The sequence below is a fragment of the Seriola dumerili genome, unplaced genomic scaffold (assembly GCF_002260705.1).
Source record: "Seriola dumerili isolate Sdu_G_001 unplaced genomic scaffold, Sdu_1.0 BDQW01000043.1, whole genome shotgun sequence".
NCBI classification, from domain to species: Eukaryota; Metazoa; Chordata; class Actinopteri; order Carangiformes; family Carangidae; genus Seriola; species Seriola dumerili.
Genome location: NW_019174298.1, coordinates 470,040 through 494,707, shown reverse-complemented (window position 1 = coordinate 494,707; position 24,668 = coordinate 470,040). Strand labels below are relative to the sequence as shown.

General features: G+C 37.4%; 2 protein-coding genes across 2 annotated transcripts; both read right to left on the bottom strand.

Annotated features, from left to right (window-relative positions):
- Window positions 1–10,777: 10,777 nt before the first annotated feature.
- LOC111217329 (lens fiber major intrinsic protein-like) lies at window positions 10,778–11,979 on the bottom strand. Its single transcript, XM_022739144.1, has 4 exons — window positions 11,620–11,979; window positions 11,267–11,431; window positions 11,082–11,162; window positions 10,778–10,963 (listed from the first exon to the last, which is right to left on the bottom strand). Exons 1-4 carry the CDS (start codon window positions 11,977–11,979, stop codon window positions 10,778–10,780), a joined length of 792 nt encoding a protein of 263 aa, XP_022594865.1.
- Window positions 11,980–18,102: 6,123 nt separating this feature from the next.
- Window positions 18,103–21,816, bottom strand: LOC111217272 (aquaporin-4-like). The gene is made up of 6 exons (XM_022739054.1): window positions 21,802–21,816; window positions 21,027–21,218; window positions 20,316–20,477; window positions 20,024–20,188; window positions 19,048–19,128; window positions 18,103–18,318 (listed from the first exon to the last, which is right to left on the bottom strand). The coding sequence occupies exons 1-6, from the start codon at window positions 21,814–21,816 to the stop codon at window positions 18,103–18,105; spliced, it is 831 nt and encodes a 276-aa protein (XP_022594775.1).
- Between the last annotated feature and the right edge of the window lie 2,852 nt (window positions 21,817–24,668).

Sequence of the window (24,668 nt, the reverse complement as noted above, 5' to 3'; positions counted from 1 at the left end):
ATATTAAGGCATAAAATGTCATAAAAACATCATAATATGGTAAAGCATCAAATGAAATACTATTGTGAGGCATAAAAATGCCAAAAAAAAGTCATAGTATAGTATGGCAAAAAATGTCAAAAAACGTCATAGTACATTAAGGCATGAAAGGTCATAAGAACGTCATAATATCATAAGGGATACAACGACGTAGTAAAGTAAGGCCTAAAAATGTCAAAAAACATCATAGTATAATAATGCATAAAAAGGCAAAAAAACGTCATAGTATGGCGAGGCATCAAATGAAATACTACTGTGAGGCATGAAAAGGCAAAAAAACGTCATAGTATAGTATGGCAAAAAATGGCAAAAAACGTCATAGTATAGTATGGCAAAAAATGTCAAAAAAACATCATAGCATATTAAGGCATAAAATGTCATAAAAATGTCATAGTATGGTAAGGCATCAAATGAAATACTATTGTGAGGCATAAAAATGTCAAAAAACGTCATAGTATAGTATGGCATAAAATGTCAGAAAAACATCATAGTATATTAAGGCATAAAAGGTCATAAAAACGTCATAGTATCATAAGGGATACAACGACATAGTAAAGTAAGGCCTAAAAATGTCAAAAAACATCATAGTATAATATGGCAAAAAATGTCAAAAAAACATCATAGTATATTAAGGCATAAAATGTCATAAAAACGTCATAATATGGTAAGGCATGAAATGAAATACTATTGTGAGGCATAAAAATGCCAAAAAAACATCATAGTATAGTATGGCAAAAAATGTCAAAAAAACATCATAGTATATTAAGGCATAAAAGGTCATAAAAACATCATAGTATGGTAAGGAATCACATGAAATTGTATTGGAAGGCATAAAAATGACAAAAAACGTCATTGTATAGTATGGCATAAAAATGTCAAAAAACGTCATAGTATAGTATGGCAAAAAATATCAAAAAATCATCATATTATATTAAGGCATAAAAGGTCATAAAAACATCATAGTATGGTAAGGAATCACATGAAATTGTATTGGAAGGCATAAAAATGACGAAAAACGTCATTGTATAGTATGGCATAAAAATGTCAAAAAACGTCATAGTATAGTATGGCAAAAAATATAAAAAAATCATCATATTATATTAAGGCATAAAAGGTCATAAAAACGTCATAGTATGCTAAGGAATCAAATGAAGTTTTATTGGAAAGCACAAAAATGACAAAAAACGTCACTGTATAGTATGGCATAAAATGTCAAAAAAACATCATAGTATATTAAGGCATGAAAGGTCATAAAAACGTCATAGTATGCTAAGGAATAAAACAACATAGTACAGTAAGGCATGAAAATGACAAAAAACGTCATTGTATAGTATGGCATAAAAATGTCAAAAAACGTCATAGTATAGTATGGCAAAAAATGTCAAAAAAACATCATAGTATATTAAGGCATAAAAGGTCATAAAAACATCATAGTAGCGTAAGGAATCACATGAAATTGTATTGGATGGCATAAAAATGACAAAAAACGTCATTGTATAGTATGGCAAAAAATGTCAAAAAACATCATAGTATATTAAGGCATAAAAGGGCATAAAAACGTCATAGTATCATAAGGGATACAACGACATAGTAAAGTAAGGCCTAAAAATGTCAAAAAACATCATAGTATATTAAGGCATAAAAGGGCATAAAAACGTCATAGTATCATAAGGGATACAACGACATAGTAAAGTAAGGCCTAAAAATGTCAAAAAACATCATAGTATATTAAGGCATAAAAGGGCATAAAAACGTCATAGTATCATAAGGGATACAACGACATAGTAAAGTAAGGCCTAAAAATGTCAAAAAACATCATAGTATATTAAGGCATAAAAGGGCATAAAAACGTCATAGTATCATAAGGGATACAACGACATAGTAAAGTAAGGCCTAAAAATGTCAAAAAACATCATAGTATATTAAGGCATAAAAGGGCATAAAAACGTCATAGTATCATAAGGGATACAACGACATAGTAAAGTAAGGCCTAAAAATGTCAAAAAACATCATAGTATATTAAGGCATAAAATGTCATAAAAACGTCATAATATGGTAAGGCATGAAATGAAATACTATTGTGAGGCATAAAAATGCCAAAAAAACATCATAGTATAGTATGGCAAAAAATGGCAAAAAATGTCATAGTATAGTATGGCAAAAAATGTCAAGAAAACATCATAGCATATTAAGGCATAAAAAGGCAAAAAAACGTCATAGTATAGTAAGGCATAAAAAGTAAAAAAAAAAAGTCATAGTATAGTAAGGCATAAAAAGTAAAAAAAANAAGGCAAAAAAAACGTCATAGTATAGTATGGCATAAAATGTCAGAAAAGCATCATAGTATATTAAGGCATAAAAGGTCATAAAAACATCATAGTAGCATAAGGGATACAACGAGGTAGTAAAGTAAGGCCTAAAAATGTCAAAAAACATCATAGTATAATAATGAATAAAAAGGCAAAAAATGTCATAGTATGGCAAGGCATCAAATGAAATACTATTGTGAGGCATAAAAAGGCAAAAAAAACGTCATAGTATAGTATGGCAAAAAATGTCAGAAAAACATCATAGTATATTAAGGCATAAAAGCTCATAAAAACGTCATAGTAGCATAAGGGATACAACGACGTAGTAAAGTAAGGCCTAAAAATGTCAAAAAACATCATAGTATAATAATGCATAAAAAGGCAAAAAAACGTCATAGTATGGCAAGGCATCAAATGAAATACTATTGTGAGGCATAAAAATGCCAAAAAAACATCATAGTATAGTATGGCAAAAAAATGTCAAAAAAACATTATAGCATATTAGGGCATTAAAGATCATAAAAACGTCATAGTATCGTAAGGGATACAATGACATAGTAATGTAAGGCCTAAAAATGTCATAAAACATCATAATATAATATGGCAAAAAATGTCAAAAAAACACCATATTATATTAAGGCATATAAGGTCATAAAAACTTCATAGTAAGGTATGGTATCAAATGAAATACTATTGTGAGGCATAAAATTGACAAAAAAAGTCAAAGAATAGTATGGCAAAAAATGGCAAAAAAAAACATCATAGTATATTAAGGCATAAAAGGTCATAAAAAAACACCATATTATATTAAGGCATAAAAGGTCATAAAAACATCATAGTATGGTAAGGCATCAAATGAAATACTATTGTGAGGCATAAAAATGTCAAAAAACGTCATAGTATAGTATGGCAAAAAATGGCAAAAAACGTCATAGTATAGTATGGCAAAAAATGTCAAAAAAACAGTCATAGTATAATAATGCATAAAAAGGCAAAAAACGTCATAGTATAGTATGGCAAAAAATGTCAAAAAAAACGTCATAGTATAATAATGCATAAAAAGGCAAAAAACATCATAGTATGGTATGGCAAAAAATGTCAAAAAAAACGTCATAGTATAATAATGCATAAAAAGGCAAAAAACATCATAGTATGGCAAGGCATAAAAGGTCATAGTAAAGTAAGGCCTAAAAATGTCAAAAAACGTCATAGTATATTAAGGCATAAAAGGTCATAAAAACGTCATAGTATCATAAGGCATAAAAGGTCATAGTAAAGTAAGGCCTAAAAAAGTCAAAAAACATCATAGTATAATATGGCATAAAAAGGCAAAAAAAACGTCATAGTATAGTATGGCAAAAAATGTCAAAAAACATCATAGCATATTAAGGCATAAAATGTCATGAAAACGTCATAGTATGGTAAGGCATCAAATGAAATACTATTGTGAGGCATAAAAATGTCAAAAAACATCATAGCATAGTATGGCAAAAAATGTCAAAAAACGTCATAGTATAGTATGGCATAAAATGTCAAAAATACATCATGGTATATTAAGGCATAAAAGGTCATAAAAATGTCATAATATGGTAAGGCATCAAATGAAATACTATTGTGAGGCATAAAAATGCCAAAAAAACATCATAGTATAGTATGGCAAAAAAATGTCAAAAAAACATTATAGCATATTAGGGCATTAAAGATCATAAAAACGTCATAGTATCGTAAGGGATACAATGACATAGTAATGTAAGGCCTAAAAATGTCATAAAACATCATAATATAATATGGCAAAAAATGTCAAAAAAACACCATATTATATTAAGGCATATAAGGTCATAAAAACTTCATAGTAAGGTATGGTATCAAATGAAATACTATTGTGAGGCATAAAATTGACAAAAAAAGTCAAAGAATAGTATGGCAAAAAATGTAAAAAAAAACATCATAGTATATTAAGGCATAAAAGGTCATAAAAAAACACCATATTATATTAATGCATAAAAGGTCATAAAAACGTCATAGTATGGTAAGGCATCAAATGAAATACTATTGTGAGGCATAAAAATGTCAAAAAACGTCATAGTATAGTATGGCAAAAAATGTCAAAAAACGTCATAGTATAGTATGGCAAAAAATGTCAAAAAAAAACCATATTATATTAAGGCATAAAAGGTCATAAAAACGTCATAGTATGGTAAGGCATCAAATGAAATACTATTGTGAGGCATAAAAATGTCAAAAAACGTCATAGTATAGTATGGCAAAAAATGTCAAAAAACGTCATAGTATAGTATGGCAAAAAATGTCAAAAAAAACGTCATAGTATAATAATGCATAAAAAGGCAAAAAACATCATAGTATGGCAAGGCATAAAAGGTCATAGTAAAGTAAGGCCTAAAAATGTCAAAAAACGTCATAGTATATTAAGGCATAAAAGGTCATAAAAACGTCATAGTATCATAAGGCATAAAAGGTCATAGTAAAGTAAGGCCTAAAAAAGTCAAAAAACATCATAGTATAATATGGCATAAAAAGGCAAAAAAAACGTCATAGTATAGTATGGCAAAAAATGTCAAAAAACGTCATAGCATATTAAGGCATAAAATGTCATAAAAACGTCATAGTATGGTAAGGCATCAAATGAAATACTATTGTGAGGCATAAAAATGCCAAAAAAAAGTCATAGTATAGTATGGCATAAAATGTCAGAAAAATCATCATAGTATATTAAGGCATAAAAGGTCATAAAAACGTCATAGTATCATAAGGGATAAAACGATGTAGTAAAGTAAGGCCTAAAAATGTCAAAAAACAGCATAGTATAATATGGCATAAAAAGGCAAAAAAAACGTCATAGTATGATAAGGAATCAAATGAAATACTAGTGTGAGGCATAAAAATGCCAAAAAAACGTCATAGTATGATAAGGAATCAAATGAAATACTAGTGTGAGGCATAAAAATGCCAAAAAAACGTCATAGTATGATAAGGAATCAAATGAAATACTAGTGTGAGGCATAAAAATGCCAAAAAAACGTCATAGTATGATAAGGAATCAAATGAAATACTAGTGTGAGGCATAAAAATGCCAAAAAAACGTCATAGTATGATAAGGAATCAAATGAAATACTAGTGTGAGGCATAAAAATGCCAAAAAAACGTCATAGTATGATAAGGAATCAAATGAAATACTAGTGTGAGGCATAAAAATGCCAAAAAAACGTCATAGTATGATAAGGAATCAAATGAAATACTAGTGTGAGGCATAAAAATGCCAAAAAAACGTCATAGTATGATAAGGAATCAAATGAAATACTAGTGTGAGGCATAAAAATGCCAAAAAAACGTCATAGTATGATAAGGAATCAAATGAAATACTAGTGTGAGGCATAAAAATGCCAAAAAAACGTCATAGTATGATAAGGAATCAAATGAAATACTAGTGTGAGGCATAAAAATGCCAAAAAAACGTCATAGTATGATAAGGAATCAAATGAAATACTAGTGTGAGGCATAAAAATGCCAAAAAAACGTCATAGTATGATAAGGAATCAAATGAAATACTAGTGTGAGGCATAAAAATGCCAAAAAAACGTCATAGTATGATAAGGAATCAAATGAAATACTAGTGTGAGGCATAAAAATGCCAAAAAAACGTCATAGTATGATAAGGAATCAAATGAAATACTAGTGTGAGGCATAAAAATGCCAAAAAAACGTCATAGTATGATAAGGAATCAAATGAAATACTAGTGTGAGGCATAAAAATGCCAAAAAAACGTCATAGTATGATAAGGAATCAAATGAAATACTAGTGTGAGGCATAAAAATGCCAAAAAAACGTCATAGTATGATAAGGAATCAAATGAAATACTAGTGTGAGGCATAAAAATGCCAAAAAAACGTCATAGTATGATAAGGAATCAAATGAAATACTAGTGTGAGGCATAAAAATGCCAAAAAAACGTCATAGTATGATAAGGAATCAAATGAAATACTAGTGTGAGGCATAAAAATGCCAAAAAAACGTCATAGTATGATAAGGAATCAAATGAAATACTAGTGTGAGGCATAAAAATGCCAAAAAAACGTCATAGTATGATAAGGAATCAAATGAAATACTAGTGTGAGGCATAAAAATGCCAAAAAAACGTCATAGTATGATAAGGAATCAAATGAAATACTAGTGTGAGGCATAAAAATGCCAAAAAAACGTCATAGTATGATAAGGAATCAAATGAAATACTAGTGTGAGGCATAAAAATGCCAAAAAAACGTCATAGTATGATAAGGAATCAAATGAAATACTAGTGTGAGGCATAAAAATGCCAAAAAAACGTCATAGTATGATAAGGAATCAAATGAAATACTAGTGTGAGGCATAAAAATGCCAAAAAAACGTCATAGTATGATAAGGAATCAAATGAAATACTAGTGTGAGGCATAAAAATGCCAAAAAAACGTCATAGTATGATAAGGAATCAAATGAAATACTAGTGTGAGGCATAAAAATGCCAAAAAAACGTCATAGTATGATAAGGAATCAAATGAAATACTAGTGTGAGGCATAAAAATGCCAAAAAAACGTCATAGTATGATAAGGAATCAAATGAAATACTATTGTGAGGCATAAAATTGACAAAAAAAAGTCAAAGAATAGCATGGCAAAAAATGTCAAAAAACGTCATAGTATATTAAGGCATAAAAGGTCATAAAAACGTCATAGTATGATAAGGAATCAAATGAAATACTATTCTTAGGCATAAAAATGTCAAAAAACGTCATGGTATAATATGGCAAAAAATGTCAAAAAACGTCATAGTATGGCAAAAAATGTCAAAAAACGTCATAGCATATTAAGGTATAAAATGTCATAAAAACGTCATAATATGGTAAAGCATCAAATGAAATACTATTGTGAGGCATAAAAATGCCAAAAAAAAGTCATAGTATAGTATGACAAAAAATGTCAAAAAAACACGATAGAATATTAAAGCATAAAAGGTCATAAAAACTTCATAGTATCATAAGGGATACAACGACATAGTAAGGAAAGGCCTAAAAATGTCAAAAACCATCATAATATAATATGGCATAAAATGTAAAGAAAACACTAGAGTTTATTAAGGCATAAAAGGTCATAAAAACGTCATTGTATACTAAGGCCTAAAATATATTAGTAGTATACTATTCATAGTATCATTTACATGGGACTTTTTGCCAGAAATAAAACGCATACTTTGATATATTCACCATTTTCTGTTTACTCCTTCTAGCAACCTGACAGCTAGTCTACTAAAGATGGAAGGCAGGGTTAAATTGCTAGTTTACACTAGCTGACATGGTTAAATAACATCAGTTGACATTTTTCTGATGACATTAGGTACCACTGTGATATTCTCACATGATGTGAGCCTTCAGATAGGCCCTGCCCTTTCAGTCAATAAATATCTAGCATGCCTAAATCAGTTGTCTTTGAGACATAGCCTCTCGGAGGGCACATTGGAATGATCTAATATGACTTCACTCAAATATTGGTAGGGACAATTCTTTCCTCCCAAAATATTTGTATTTGTATTTCTACCATCCACATGCAAACCTTTGCCCTTGCTATCTAAAGCTGCTCCATGACACTACTAGGAGCCTGAAGAGTCACACACGAGTCATGTAAGTTATAGATGTTTATTTGTGTGACTAAATATACCTTACACTGAAGGACTCTTAGGAGTAGTTTAACATTTTTGGAAATATGCTTATTCACTTTCTTGTCAAGAGTAAAATGAGAAGATGTGATGACTGTGCAGCAAATACGAAACTACAACTAGCAGTCCATTACCGAACTTTATGTGGTTTTTGTTACCTTTGGACAGATCCAGGTTCGTTGTTTCCCCCTATTTCCAGTTTTTATGCTAAATATATCATTCTGGCTTCTGGCTGTAGCTTCATATTTACTGGTATTGATCTTTTCATCTAACATCTTGTTACCAAATAAGCATACCTCCCGATCATTTAAGTCATAATTAGATAAAATTAATTATGACTGAATTTTATTCTTTAAAATAAATCCAATAGACTTTGTGCAAAGTTGACGTTTTTGTTCGTTTTTTTTCAGTTCAGTTCATATACTGTATATTATGGCTTAGAGTCACTAATGCGAATGCAATGCAGGATACATCTCTTTCCCACATGCCATGAAACTTAAAGGATTATGCTTGTGATATTCTATATTTTTGTTATTCTCAACAAATCCTATGAAAAGACCAAAACCAACCATACAGTATATTATTCTGTTTCTCACTACTTTGACTTCGCCTCCTCTCATTCCTGAACCCATTCATTCCTACCAAAGACATAAATCTTTAAAAACAGTAAACATACATAGTTTCTTTTAAAAAAAAAAAAATCATGTTGTAATACAGTTGGGCTCTGTAGTTTTTAGAAATTTTTCTCAAACAGGAGTAAATAATGTATTTTCGGGACTATTTTCAGCTGTGGATTGATATACATGTAGCGCTCTGGTTTCCAGCAGCAGGATGTTGTATCAAGGCAAAATAAACCCAGGTTCATCATAATGAAGAGACGTGTTACCTAGTACAAGGATGTGGCACACTGATGTTTTATTTGTAGTATTTTGGACAAGAATGGAGGCTTATAGCTCACAGGAATAATCTACATGTGTCTGGATTTGGCTACACAGAAAGCACTTACTATCCAGATCAATTTATTGTTGGTTTTGGTGTTTTCATGGGATTTGTTGACTATAAGTAAAATGTAGAATATCACCAGACTTGTCTTATCCTCTTTGTTTTGTCAGAGCACTGTAGGTGGAGTCAAACTGTAGTTTATCAGCTGTAGTCAGTGGAAGATAAATGTATATGTTTCTTATCAAACATGAGCAATAGTCTTGGGTGGGGCTGTCTTACCCAAACAACCCCTCCCATAACTTCATCTCTCTACATACCTCAAACTAATGTCTATGAGGTTCAATTAACCCTAATTTTAGATGTAACAGTCTGTCATGTGCTCTTTTCGCCATCTGCTGGCCAAAATTGTTCAGTGCAACTCACACTTTCCTCCATGTCCACAAACTCCACAAAGTGCAAAGGTTAAAGGAACAAAAATGACCCAAACATTGTATCAACTTTTTTATTATGTTTATTATCATTGAAATTTTATTGAAACGCCTTGTGCTCCCAGTAAGGATCAAATAATAAAAGGAGACTCAATGTAAAGCTTGCACAGCCGATCTGCAGTGAACAGACCTACTATCAAAGCCTGGGATACAACATTTCCTTTGGATTGCGCTGGTTCAGAACAAAAAAGCAGATGGTTTATGTAAAAATGAATATCATAGCAAATACCACAGTGAGGGGAGGAGAAATGATCGTGTCTTAAAAATTGATGACAAAATGAACACAGTTAATGGTACGAAACAGGAGAGCGGTAATGAAAATAAAACGAAATAAAAAGTACTGTATCTGCAATCTTGATCACACACATACACACATATACACACTCACTTGCAAACACACTCATACATACGGGCAGGCACACACACATGCACGCGCTCACTCTCACGCACACACTTGCACACACACATGTACTGCAGAGGTATCCACACACACACAAACACAAACCCACAGATAAAATGTAGTGATTGAAAATAGTGAAACCCTGGTAAAATCTAATGGTATCATACATCCACGTCTTGTGTCTGAAGTGCAGAAAACAAAATGAACCTAAAAAAAAACTAAAATGGAGATAAATTCAGATGAATAATGAAAAGCATGCCCATCTTCACTGGTCTAACCCAACTTGAAACGACCACAAACCCAGAGTGTTGCCCTCTTTACCCTACCCAAACCCCAATCCCCACCCCTCTACTCCACCCTCACCTGCCCCATGCCCTCTTACCCATATACCCACATCCCCGTCTCACCCTCATCCTGCCCTTGGTCTCCCCCTCTTTCCAACACCCACTTCCCCAAACCCCTGTGCTGTATTTCAGGGTTTCCAAGCTCCTTTGTGTCACAGATGAAGGTCTGGCTGGGAGGAGGAAGCAGGCGAGCGGGGAGGGGGAGATGAGGCTGCTGGTTCAGGTTCTGGTCACCACTTATCAAAAACACAATGTCCAGTTCAGAATACAGAGTGAGGACTTGGGGGTAGAGGAGTCTTGTTGTGTGTTGAGGTTGAAGGTTGTGAACCTGTGTGTGTGTGTGTGTGTGTGTGTGTGTGTCGGTTTTTACAGTGGCACTGGGAGAATCATATTACGTGTTAGTCTAGATGTGAGTATTTGGGTTAGTCTTGTGCGATGGTGTGTGAAGACATGGGTTGTGGGGGGGGGGGCAGTGGAGGTGGGGTTGGCGTAGCTCAGGGCCTTGTCCCTCATCCCTCAGCCCCAGTTGGAGAAGGGGGCAGGGGCAGGTTTATAGGGCTTGCGTCTTGAGCTCGATGGGCTCCCCACGGGTGTCCTGCTGGGTCTCACTCTCGGGGGGCCGACTGCCCTTCAGTGTGGCCAGGCGCTCAGACAGACCCCTCATGCGTGGGAACAGCATGAAATCGTACAGGAGGGCTCCCATGGCACCTCCAATCATAGGCCCGACCCAGTACACCTGCCAGCAACAAACATCAGTGTTAACAGTAGCCACTCATTCATGATTCCTGCTAAAGCTAAAGTGAAAGTGGGGGGGGGGGGGGGTCTGATCTCTTCAGTGGGATTTCATATCTTACCCAGTGGTTGATGAAGTTCCTGAAGAGCACAGCAGGGGCGAAGGACCGAGCAGGGTTCATTCCAGCACCGGTGTAGTACATCTGAAACACAGCACAAGCACTTGTTACTATATTGTGTTGTAAAATATTTACACTTATCTGTGTCTATCTGCATGGATTTGTCACTGCTTTTTCATGTGTCTCACCCCCATGAGATGTCCAATGGTGACAGAGAAGCCGATGGAGAGGGCAGCAGATCCCATACGTCCATTTCTCCTTTCATCGGTCACGGCGAAGATGCACACCACAAGCTGCATGGTGAGGAAAACCTCCACAGTGGTGGCCATTCCCAGGCTGATGCCAGGCTGCAGCTGGAGATACACAGACGGACAATGGTTTTTCAATGGCTGGTCTGTTTGTACTCATAAAACTACTTCATTGAGCTAAACCTGAACTAGTGTAATCTTCTTTTGCCAAATTCAATAAATTCCTTTAAAATAAATGCCATGTCACCCCAAAAAACTTCACCTCTTGTTGTCTGAAACACCCATATCCTTACCGTGTTCATCGCCATGTTGCCTCTCATGTTGCCAGGTGTGACCCCATACAGCACAGCAGCCCCAGCTACAGCGCCCAGGCACTGGGCGGCCATGTAGAAAATGGCGCGGAAAAGAGACATCTGCGAGCCAACAAGGTAGGCAAAGGTGACGGCAGGGTTGATGTGGCCGCCGCTGATGTGGCCAATGGACTGGATGAGGGTGGCAGCTGCCAGACCAAAGCACAGGGCCACATGAAGGACATGATGAGGCCCGGTGGTCCAGCGCAGGGCAGCACCCATGCCGAAAAAGACGAAGAACATGGTCCCAAAGAACTCTGCAAAGACTGCCCGCCAAAAATTCATGGACCGGAACTCCCACATGGTGACTGTTCACTTGAAGGCTCTCCACCAGATGAAGAAAATTTAAAAAACAATAAATCAGGAAGAGTTAAGAAAAGGTAAATGTGTACCTTTTCGGTCCTCTTCAAATGCCAAAAATAACAAAAAAATTGATCTCCTTTTTGTGGTCAGCTAACTCGGCTGAACAAAACCACTCAGAGTTAGTTCAAAGACAAAACAGGATTTCAGAACGTCAACAGACGAATCCACTCAACAGGTCTTTACCAAGCCGTGAACTGGGTTGTCAAAGTCAACTCAGCTGCGTTCGCTTGCCACCTCTGTCCACCTGTCGCAAAGACATAGGTGTGAGATGATGTGGGAGTGTGGGTGGAGATCTCAGGTGGGATGAGTTGTCAAGAGGAGGAAGGCATCAATACTAAAGGGGTATATCTAAAGTAGAGAAGGGGATAGACAGAGTGTCCTGTGGACCTTTTAGCCTCTCTGACGGAGGGGAGAGGGCCAGACAGGGGCTTTATAATACCCCCCCAGGGGCCCCAGGTGACGCCATAATCCCCCTGTAGGGCCAAGGGCGGGGGGTAGCAGTGTGGGACATCCTAAATCAAACAAACTTAACCCCTCTGTCGCCCCCCTATAACAAACTGAGGTCAAAAGAGGCAGTATATCTGAGAAGAGAAACAGATAAAGCGAGAAAGAGTGAAAAGACATGAAAGACACCTAATGGGAGGTAAAGAAAAAGAGACCACAAGAAGGATTGTCTCTTATATTCAGGGGGAGTGGGAAACTAGGAGGAGTAGCCACAAAGGAGAGCAGCTGGAGCTGAGAGGAGAAAAGTTTCTTTGGGGCATATGTCATCTGTTGACCTATCATAACTGTCATAATAAGGGGACACAAATGCTGATAGACAAGGACAGAAAACACACATGCATGCACAAAGACATGCACACAACACACACACACACACACACACACACTCACACACACACACACACACACATATACACACATGCAGATAATACAGTTGGGGCCCCGGACGGAAGTGCTCAAAGCTAACAGCGCTGAACTGACCCATACACTGAAATGCCTGACCCTGTGAAACCATTGTCTGTAACAAGCATGTGGGCTACCTATGGACAGGGACAAGACAAAAATACATATTAAACTAAAGCACAGAAGCAACAGCTTGCAAAGATTTGCTTTGAATATGCAATGCTAAATGCTACGCCAAAATGCTAAAGCTATGGCTTAAGTTCAGGATCATATTTATTGCTTCTGTTTACTGCTCTGGAGACAGTCACACCACCAACCACTGTTGGTGATAATAAGTTATCTTTAAGAGAAAAGGCCTTTTCTTGTGGCAGGGGTCATTGGTGAAGTCTGCGATCACCAACACTGAAATCTGAACTTGACATTGCCTCAGAGCTCTGAGCGTTCACTGCTGCACAGCCAACGGCATGTGGTGGAGACACGAAAAGGTGAAGAAGTAAATCTGGCTAATGTGTGCAAAGGAGAAAAACAACAATGCAAGAGGAAAACGCTGAAATTCAAAGCGTTGAAAAACAGAGAGCCATGAGCAACCAGTCAACAATAATTTACATAACACAGCGGACCATGTCGTGTGTTGTGACAGGGGCTTCTAGGAGGTGCTTGGCAGAGATTTGCAATGTGTGAGAGTGTGTGTTTGTGTGTGTGTTGCAGGAGGATGTACAACCAAAGCCCTGAATGTTCCCTGTGTGTGTGGAGCTGGGTAAAGGGAAAGGTGCAGTAGTGCAGCAGGGATGCAGGTGGGAGGGAGCGGGGCGGCGGGGTGGGGTGGGGGGGTTACTGAGATGCACCGGGGCATCGCGCTGACCAGTCGAGAGCCATCACTGTTGAGGGGGTTGGGGGGGTTGCTGTGGGGTGATGAAAGCAGAATGCTGAGCTTGCCCTTTTAACTCCCTTTTATACATGTTAGAAAGAACACACACAATGCAAAATGCTGGCGGCACTGTGGCAGTTATAGCTATTGTGCATGTTATGTGTGTGTCTGTGTGTGTGTGCTTAAATAGTTTATTGTGTGCATATTTGAGTATGTGTGCACTGTGCATGTGTGTTCAAATTACACTGCTATAGAAATACTGGTTGCTAACATGGTTTTATTTTAGACAAATCCAGATAATACAATGTACAGTGTAATTTACCTCAAATATCAATTAAATACACAAAATATATTTTCTTTCTGACTCATCACTAGATGTATTGAGAATATAACAACACCATATCTATCTCGATGGATAAATAGCACAGGGGGAGTAAGTTGAGTGAACTAACCCTTTAAAATATCTATCTTAAGACAAGACACACATGGCAATGTTTACCAAGAATGTGCAAATATGAATAAAGGTTTCATGAAGGCAAGAAGTATTGTCTCTCACACACCCAAACATGCACATACACACACAAATACGCTCATTTTCTCCATTTCAAATTACAAAGCTTATTTCCACTGACGGTGTTCTTTTCTGTGGAACCATTACAGAGGTGCGAAGGTCCATTTGATTGTGAATAGGAGCCCTCGGAGAAGAGACAGATGCTAACAGGCAGACATGAGAGAGATGCTGGGCTGATTGAGGGCCTCATTGAACCTGCAGTACGGAGCAAGGACCTCTTTAGCATTTCAAAGCATTCACAAACACGGGATGCAACTGAAAATGGTGAACATAAGGGTGTTTTTCAGCAGGATTTCAATGAGTCTCCATTATATATATTCTAATGATGTGCAAATGTGAAAGTAACAATAACGAATCTCACAATATTGGCTACACTTTTACATACACTAATGACATGCAGCTAGGGCCTTGGAGGTCACATTCATCTCCACATGCGGTAAAAAGAATCAGGGAAACAAACTCATTTTAACCCGATTTCTCTTAGAATATTATGAAACTCCATTATGTGCTGGTGATGTTGCAATGGGAGGACACTGAAAAGGTAAACTGTAAAGTTGGGGGCCAGACAGAAACAATGAGCTGAAACCCATTAAAGCTCTTAAAAGCTGAGGGGAGCTGCAGATGAAGGTGATAATTCTCGATAGGTTCATCACTACATCTTTCTCATTGTCACTTTATATACAGAAACGTCTTGTTTTTAAGGAAGTGTTTTTACTCCCTGAACTTAAAGGGTAATGTCGGTGGGATGTAATAAACAAATTCAGAAGTACTCGAGCTTTAGATCAGTATTTCCTTTTTGTGCTACCTTCTATGTTTTCTCCACTATGTGTTTTAGGGAAACATTTCACTCAACCACATTTACTGTTTATAGTTTTCTACCAGTTACACAACGCATAAAATATGATTGTTTCAGGGGCGAAATCTATCAAAATATCCACTTTCACAACCGTTAAAAAAAAAAAAAAAAAAAAATCATGTTCTGCTCAGTGACAGACTGTGTCTCTCTAAAAAGGAGCATGAATTCCTTCAACAGGCCTTGTACACAGCAGACGTTTTCACTCGTCACAGCAGCAAAAGCAGGTGCGACTAATAACATTAACGATGGCTCTGTTACATTCAAGCCAGCATGAACAAAACCAGGACCTTGAAACTAAAGCAGCTAAATTGAGCATCGTTAATTTACTCTCTTTTACTCTCTGAAGTTACAGATCTTTGGAGTTAGTTTTGAGTTACTAATACTTTGGTTGATTATTGATTATTATAATTTATAGAGCAATATTGTACTTTTTATTCCACCATATTCTCATGATGGTTGTAGTTAACCTACTTTGATTCCACATTCAACTACAAAATATGTCTTTTTTTACGTTTGAATCTTGTATTCCCAAAGTGTTCACTAATCCTTCAGCTGACCTGAAAGTAGGACAGTCCCCGACACTATTTCCATTATTATTTATTTATGTTCATCAATAATTAAACACTCAGGACGAGAGCTATTCTTCACTCATAGTACTTTTGTTTTTGACACTAGCGCACTTCACGGCTGAGATGTTTCTACTCTTACAGATTTTTTTACTTTTACTTGTAATGTTAGTTTTACGCTACACTCACTTGGCAGACTATTTTGTCCCACGCAACATACATTTAATTTACATTAATCATGACTCAAATGAATAATAGGTTATCAAAAAAGTCTGAGATCCATTATTCATTTGAATCATTTCTTGAGTGAAACATTTGCAGGTTGCAGCTTCTAAAATGTTGAGTATTTGCTTCTTTTCCTTCTTTACATTGTTAACTGAATATTTTTGGTTGACTGACTTTGTTTGGACAAAGACATTTGGATGTATCATTTAGGCTCGGGGAAATCAGAATGGGCTTCACCATTATAATTTCCTGACATTTTATCTTTCACCATTTTCACCATTTTCTGGATTTTATAGACAATGTTGATCCATTGATTAATTGAGAAAATAATAATATTATAATAATAATAACAATAATAATAATGATAATAATAATAATAATAATCATCGTCATCATCATCATCATCATCATCATCATCATCATCATCATCATCATCATCATCAGTTGCAGTCCTAGATCTTTTTTTCCGCAAACATATTGGGAACATTTGGGGATTCAGTCTCTTGCTCAATGACAATTCGACATGACACTTAAACAGGGATCAAATCATAAATTTTACTGTCTCACAAACAGTTTGCAGTTGCTCCGCCACATGAGCTACAGCTGCCTCGAATTTGAACCGAATTTAAGTATTTCTTCATCAAGACCTCAAATTGATCGTGAGGTGCTATAAAACTCTGATAAACTTTGTGAACCCTTTGGAATCACCTGGTTTTCTGTATTAATGAGTCATAAAATGTGACCTGATCTTCAAGCCTACAAGTGTAGACAAACATAACATGCTTAACCTAATAACACGCACAGTATTATAATCTGTCATGTCTTTATTGAACACATCCATTAGACATTCACAGTGCGGGTGGAAAAAATAAGCAACCCCCTGGATTCAATAACTGGTTGAACCTCCTTTGGCAGCAATAACCTCCAACAAACACTTCTGGTAGCTGCTGATCAGACCTGCACAATGTTCAGGAGGAACTTTGGACTCAGTCTTCTGGGCTCTGACTGGGAGGATTTTCTTTGTGTGAAGTCATTCTGGTGGAGATTTACTTTGACTTTTAGGGTCATTGTCCTGCTGCTTCGCCAAAGGTTCCGCCCTGACATTATCCTGTGAGATACCTTCATAAAACACCGCACTTCACCGTTGGCGTGATGTTTTCATGTTGGTATGCGGTGCCCTTTTTACACCATACATAGTGCTGTATGTTCTTCCCAAACATTTTCCCAGTAGTGCTGTGGAGTGCCAGTCACTTCAGGCGCACAGTGCTTCCTCTGTGGATGTCCTGCCATCGCCACCATGCTCCGTGATTTAAGTATGGTAGACGGTAGACGGTAGCTGGGTGAAGTCGGTGCCCCCCACTGCACTGGTATTGAAAGTCTCCATTTATAGACAGTTTGTCTAACTGCAGACTCTTTTGAGATGACTTTGTTAGCCTTTCCAGCTTCATGCAGATCGACAATTCTTGATCGTGTCTTCAGTCTTTTTTTTTGTGATGCACGGTTCACATCAGCAGATGATTCTTCTGAACAGCTAAATGTTTGCATGTTTTAAACATTGAAAGTAGCTCTAACCCACACCTCCAAACTTGTTTTACTGAATGGACTCTAGACTCCTGTTTTCAGTTAGCTTTTTGTTTATGTCATTAGCTTTGGAGTTTACAGAACTTTTCCAACCTCCACTGTGAATGTTTGAATGATGTCTCCAATATGGAAAGAAAAATACAATGATTTGTGAGTTATTAAATAAAATAGATTTGTTCATCTGACCATATTTTAAGATAAATTGCACAGAAATGCAGATAATTCCAAAGGGCTCACTTACTTTTTTCGTCGTGCCACTGTGCGATAATTCTCGTCATTGGCAGCATTTTCTATATTGCAACATAATATAATTTTATGTTATATGGAGTGTTCATTTGTGAGCTTTTCCCTTTTCTTTCCTTTGGTCCCTAACACTGCCAAGAATGATCTACATGATGGTAACATGAACTGTCACTATGCATCTTCATAAAACACTGTAATATTACAGAATGTGTGTTTCTTTGTGGGGTTTTTTAAAATGCATGTGTCCTCAGTTGTTCTCTTGTTTGTTGGCCTGTTTAGCTCTCATGGCGTTCTGTGTGACAGTGGACAGCGATGATCCGGTCATACTGGCCGTCTCCACAATCTCAATGTCCTTACAGGTCAGACACGCCACCAGCTTCTGGCGAGAGGCGCTGCGTGCAAAGAAGAACTCGTGGGACACTCCGGCCAACACAGCACCAAGCACTGGTCCAATCCAATAAACCTGCAGGTGAGCAAAAATAAAGTAGGTTTTAATGACATATAAGAGATGTGTACGGACAGAGAAATGGTTTCATCTCGTTGGTATGACCCAAAAACATAATATAGCCAATATATCAGCTGGTTTTCACATCAAAAGGATAAGTCTAGTGATATTTAATATTTTTACCTTATTGTCAACAAATACCTTGAACAGACCAGATCTTTCTATCAAGTTTCATCTATGTAGCCAAAACCTGGAATACCTTAATCCTGTGTGCCATAGACTCCATTGTTGCCCCAAATCTAATGGACCACGCTTAAATGAAGGTCTCAGTTCTGTTTCAAAACATTGTCCACACTGCCAGAAATAAAATTCTAGGTGGGAAACTGCTGAAACCTTTATTTAGGTATTATTTTGTTGGCCTAAAAGTAGTTCAAAAATAAATACTGGAAGCAAGTGTAAGTTTGTAATTTAACTCTGGACTAACACATTGTTGGCTTTGTTTTTCTCATGGTTTTTGGTGGACAAAAACAAAGACAGAATATCGCCTACTTATCCTTTAATGCTGACATCAAATTGGTCGATGTACTCAACAGCAAATATTCAATGAATTTAATTACTGAATAAATGTTATTGCTCAGCCTTTTAATATCATATGAACATTGACTAAACTGTACAACATTTATAAAACAGTAGCAATGGACAGTTGGATGATGTTACCAAGGAGACAGGTTTGGATTTTTGTCTCACCCAGTGGTTTTCCCATAAGCCAGTGATGATGGCTGGGCCCAGGGAACGTGCAGGATTCATACTCGCACCAGAGAATCGTGCCTGACACAAAAACAACACATACAAGAGATTTTTTTTATACGTCAGTTGAACCTTCCCATGTCTTCACTAGAGATTCTAACAAACTAAGGGTTAGTTTACAAAACTAAATATATAATGATGATTCTGACTGGCTATAAAAGACTCTAAGTTTCTTTCAGTATTGATGCTTTTACGCTCTTATTCCATCACTGCAGACAATTAGGCTAATTATTTCTTTGGCATAAATAAGGAAAATAAATTGTTAAGATTATCAGCATGTGTGGCCACCCAGTTTCTTGCTTCAATAAAGTTTCTTAGTCCAGATAACGTAGAGCTTTGATTCATCAAGTGAGACGGTTGACTTGTGTGTTTTAATTGTTGAACCATTTCAGAACTTATACAATTTATGAGTTGACTAAATGTGCTATAATATGTTCACTTAACTCATCAACTGATTTTTTTAGAAACTTTGTGAGCTTAATAGCACACTTCCCAACATGCATCATATTTGGGTTAAAACTCTCCAGAAAGCCTTGTTTCTTGTGTGTTTGTGTGTGAGAGGAGATTTATGATGGATGGTTTGTTTTGTGTTTTTTTCATACATATCCGAGATGAGTTCCATGGTCTTCTCTCTGATCAAAATTAAAACAATGTAAGCCATATTGAAGATAAGTGTCCACATCAACCATTCCCCACACTCTTTCTTCAAAAGCAAATTTCAGCCTGTGATTCCAAACTAGGATCCTCAATCCATCGGAATCAGAGGTAAAACATAAATACAAGTGGAAAAAATAAAAATCAGTAATAACTGCAAATCAACAACTCGCAACAACAAAACTAAGCAGTCGATAAATTAACAATGAGTCAATTATTTCTGACAGAAAATAACATAAATCTGTATGAAAGCTCATCTTACCCCTATTAACACTCCAGCAGTGTGGGCTAATCCAATGGCTAAGTTTCCTGGTTCTGGGCTCTCCCTCCGTCGCTGGTCCTCCACTGAGAAGATAGTGAACACCATCTGGAAGGTGCACAAAACCTCTATGCCCAGCGCCTGGCCTGCATTCAACTCTATGGGCACCTGAGGGACGTAAAGGAGGCATGAAGAGAGAAGAAGAGGAGCAGGACAAGTGAGCAAACAGACAGGAAAGATGTCATGTCTCTGAAACTTTAAAAATAGGCTACACAATAATATTTTGAGAACAGACCCTGTTGATGAAGTGGTCTGCAGTGGTTTTCAGCGGCAGGGCCAGGTAGAGGGCCCCGGCTCCTAAAGAGGCCCCCAGACACTGTGCAGCAATATAAACAAGGGCCCTGAGAACATCCAGCCTCCGAGTGGCCAACAGAGACAGAGTCACTGCAGGGTTCACCTGATCAGACAGCACAAACACAGGCTTGAAAAACATTGACATAAAAACTCAACAACTGCCAGAGCTGGAAAGTAACTAAGTGCATTTACTCAGGTACTTATTTACAATTCTGTGGTACTTGTACTTTACTGGAGTACTTCCATTTTCTGCTGCTTTATACTTCTACTCCACTACATGTATCTGAAAGTTGTATTGTTACAGATCCATTGTGGCTTCTGACGCCTTACAAAAAAAGCAATATCTACCTTTATCATCTATTAATCATCAGATTTATTTTCTGATCCATTGGAGAGGCCCAACCCCTAGGTTGGGGAACCACTGAACTAAACTACCTTACTATATGTAACAATTTATTAATCTTATATATATAATATATCATTGAGAGGGGCTGATTTTCACCTCTAATGAAATAGTTTTACTTTGTGTGTGTTTTTTTTTTTTTACTTTACTCAGTGGTTACCACCAACAAAGCTTTTCCATCCAGTTCTAGTCAATCAGAAAAAAGCCAAATAAAATAATAAAATCAATGTGTGACTATAAGACATTCACCTGTGCCCCACTTATTTCTCCAAAACAGTGCCCCAGCGCGACAATCACCACACCCACTGCTACAGCTGGGTACAGGGGTCCCACAGGGGCCTCACCAGGGCCTGGCACAGAGGCACCCAGCACGGCACTCACTAACACCAGGGTGCCGAGCAGCTCTGCCAGCATGGCTCGCCAGAACTGCCGACTCCGTAGCTCCTCGGAAAAAAGGGGCATAAACAAAGATGGCCTATATTTAGTCCACTAAGCATTTTTAAATGTGAGGTGAATTAAAACAGGAAAACTGAAATCCTGCTCAAGCTTCAATTAGTGCTGAGTTCCATGATTAAAAATATAAAATGTAGGGATACAGTCACATACTTTTTTATGGTCACAGAGCCTGACAGAGGTTGTATATCATCTGCTGATAATCATGTTTATACATCTGCCTCTTAAAAAACTTTCAAGGACGACTCTTAAATGCTCTTAAAAACGTAAACAAGACATAGACAACACTTGTTGAATCACTGTATCTAGCACAAAACAAGTCAACTTTATGTCAGTATCATGTATTTCAACACTTCAGCTCGTTCTGTTGAATGTGTCCTTGATCACAAATGCATTGATTATCCCTAAATAATTACATTTCATTAACATCTGATAAAAAAATACACAACACACAAAGGCCCCACAGTGAAAGTGATGCAGGTTAAATTAAATCCATTTTTTGTTTCACAAGTCCTACAAATGGAAATCATGAGGGGTTTGAACTAGAAATGCAATAAAATAAGATGCTTACCTCACGCCACGTCATTTCAAACTCAGTGAGTATGTTGTCCTCAAGTTTTGTTTTTTTTTTTCTCTGTGGCTCCGTCTGTCCGTCTGCCTGTGTATAACTGTCGGGGTCTGAGGGCTTCAGGGTGTCTCCTACATCCCTCATTAACTTGTAGATTCTGAGAGGTCCTTTGATGAGAGCAGCCTCCTCCCCCTCGGTCTCTCTCTCCTCACCCTCTCCTTACCCCACACCTCAGGCCCTATCAAGCCTTCCTCTGCACAGGCTTTACCCAGCACAAGCCCTAGAAAAATGCCTCCCCAAGCTTAGGCCATATCCTCCCAGTTTTCCTCCAACAGATTCTTCTGACCTTGAGCAATTTAACACATCTTTAGAAAACTAAGAGGAGCTTTTCACTTATCTTCAAACTGAAGTGATTGTGGCCACTTCACAGGGTTGCACAACGTTTCGATGAATCAAATACACAGCTGGTTGAAACATTGTGGTGAGGACACAAAATAATACAACCGCTTGTGGAAAATGACTGACATAATTTGATCACAATTACGAGTACAGTGCTATTTAGAGTTCAAGTTAAATGCCAGACAATAGCATTGTCAGCTTCAAATGTTGTCTGTCAATTAGCTGAAAAGAGACTGAATCATCTTTCCAAATTCAAGAAAGATAAGCCATCAGCTCAGCCATCAATTCTACCTTTACAAAGATAATAATGCTCACCTCTGATTGTATCAATTAAACATGTGTTTATAATTGAGATTCTAATTTGCAGTGATGTTGAACTGAACTGGACTGTATTATATTGAAAGGGATTTCTAATATTTTGTCCACTCCATTTACAAACATGAGTAGGGAAGAACATTAGAAACACTTTTAGATTTCACACAACAACACCGCTAACTACCTCAATGATGAATCAACTCAATGAATGAACCTCAGTGGAACAACAGTGTCAACAAAAACTCAACATTATAATCCTTCTAAATGTAGTAATTGTGGCAGATCTGTTGTGTTGCATTGCATTAAATTGTGTAGGTGTAACTAAAGAAGTGGCTAAAGACTGGATAGGAGATGGAATAGTCTCAAGGAATATATATGCAAACGTCAGACTAGTACAGTACTGCTATGGTTGATTTTGATCTTTTCATGATATTTGTTGACAATAAGAAGAATATCAACTGTCTTACCATTTAACAACACAACATATATACATATAGAAATACAACATTAACTGCAGCATAATGGTGTTTGTGAATTATCCCCTCCTGTCGGGCTGAACTGCTTTGGCGTGTCCTGAGCACCTGGTACCCATTACTGCAGCTCAGCCTGGTTTTCATATCATTTAGAGCAGAGCGGGACTATTAGTGAGCAGAGACAACCGGAGCAACAACAACAGATCATATCATCTGTTTTGAAATTATCCACTGGGTCACACATTGCATCTCAGCATCAGATAAATATGAGATAAACATGACTCTTCCTTCTGTCCTTTAATGCATCATCACCAGGAGGGAAATTAAGGGTCCAGGTGTGAAGTGGGATCAACAGGCTTTGTGTGTTAAACAGCAGAAGAAATAAGTGTAGAAAAACAGCAAGTTGAAGGGTAACAACCAAATGTAACACTCCCTGCTGTGTTACGTTGACATTATACCCAAAGAGCACGAATATGATGTCCTCCCACCCTCCATAAACTACTTGTGAGGTACCGCTCTGATCACCATGGGGACAAACTCTTTCATGATGCGGTTGCCATAGAGCCTATTGTGATGCTGCATCTGTGCAAGCTTTTCATTTTCACTCTTTGATATCAATCAAGCACACACCTTGTGAAGACGTTTCGCAAAAGGAGACAGGATTCCTCTGTTTAATTCAAAACTTGGGAATATGAATTTGGAAATGTCAGCAGTGTAACAAGCTGTAGCTGCTTTGCATTAACTGAATATTGATTTTTTTTAATTGATTTTTTTTATGTAATAACATTATTTTTAATTTACTGCAATATGCAGCAGAATGGAGGCTGCTGACATGATGCTCATAGTGATATGGAGATGTTTAGAGTTCAGACCGATCCTCCTGGGCATCAGGGGCCCTCAATCTGACGGACCAAGTCCAGAATGAACTGGTTGGTTGGGGTGGGGGTGGAGGGGTTGGGGGACCGTGTTGGTGTGCCCCATTATACCGTGGATTACCCCCTCCTCTCCACGGCAACTGTGTAACTGTTATCCCCCCTTTTGTGGGGCTAAGCCCAACTGTGTGGAGCGGGACGGGCGGGGGGCACGGTGGAACCCGCTGGCGTGGGGAGTTTTCAGCCCCCTCCACCCAGAGTGCTGACACTGACACAATTTCACACACACACGCTCATATACACATTTACACACACTCGCACAAAGTGCCAGCTAAGGGATTTGAGAGAGCGAGAGAGGGCAAAGGGAGAGGGAGAGATGCACCGAGAGACACGGTGCACATATTTTATTGTTTTAAATCCTGAGTATATCCACATAATTTTGTTTTTTCAATGCATGTAGATTTAAGTGTAGAATATAAGTGTGTGTGTGTGTGTTGTACTTGAGTCTCTACTACTGTAGAGCAGCTGGGAGTGATGGCAGGACGTTCCCAGCAGCATGTGTCTCAGACAGGACTCTCCAGGGAGCTGCAGAACCCCCTGCCAAACCCTTCACCAGATTTGCGTCACGGCTACAAGCTCTTTTTCACTTTTAAAAGCGACATATTCCAGCACTTTGGTTGTGTGATATACAGTGAGGTATAGTACAGGTATGAGGGGAAACAGGCTGCAGGTAAAATGTGTGTGCACCATTATTAAAATGTTCACCTGCCAATAAACCCAATGGTATTTCAGCAGTGTCACCTTCTTTTCA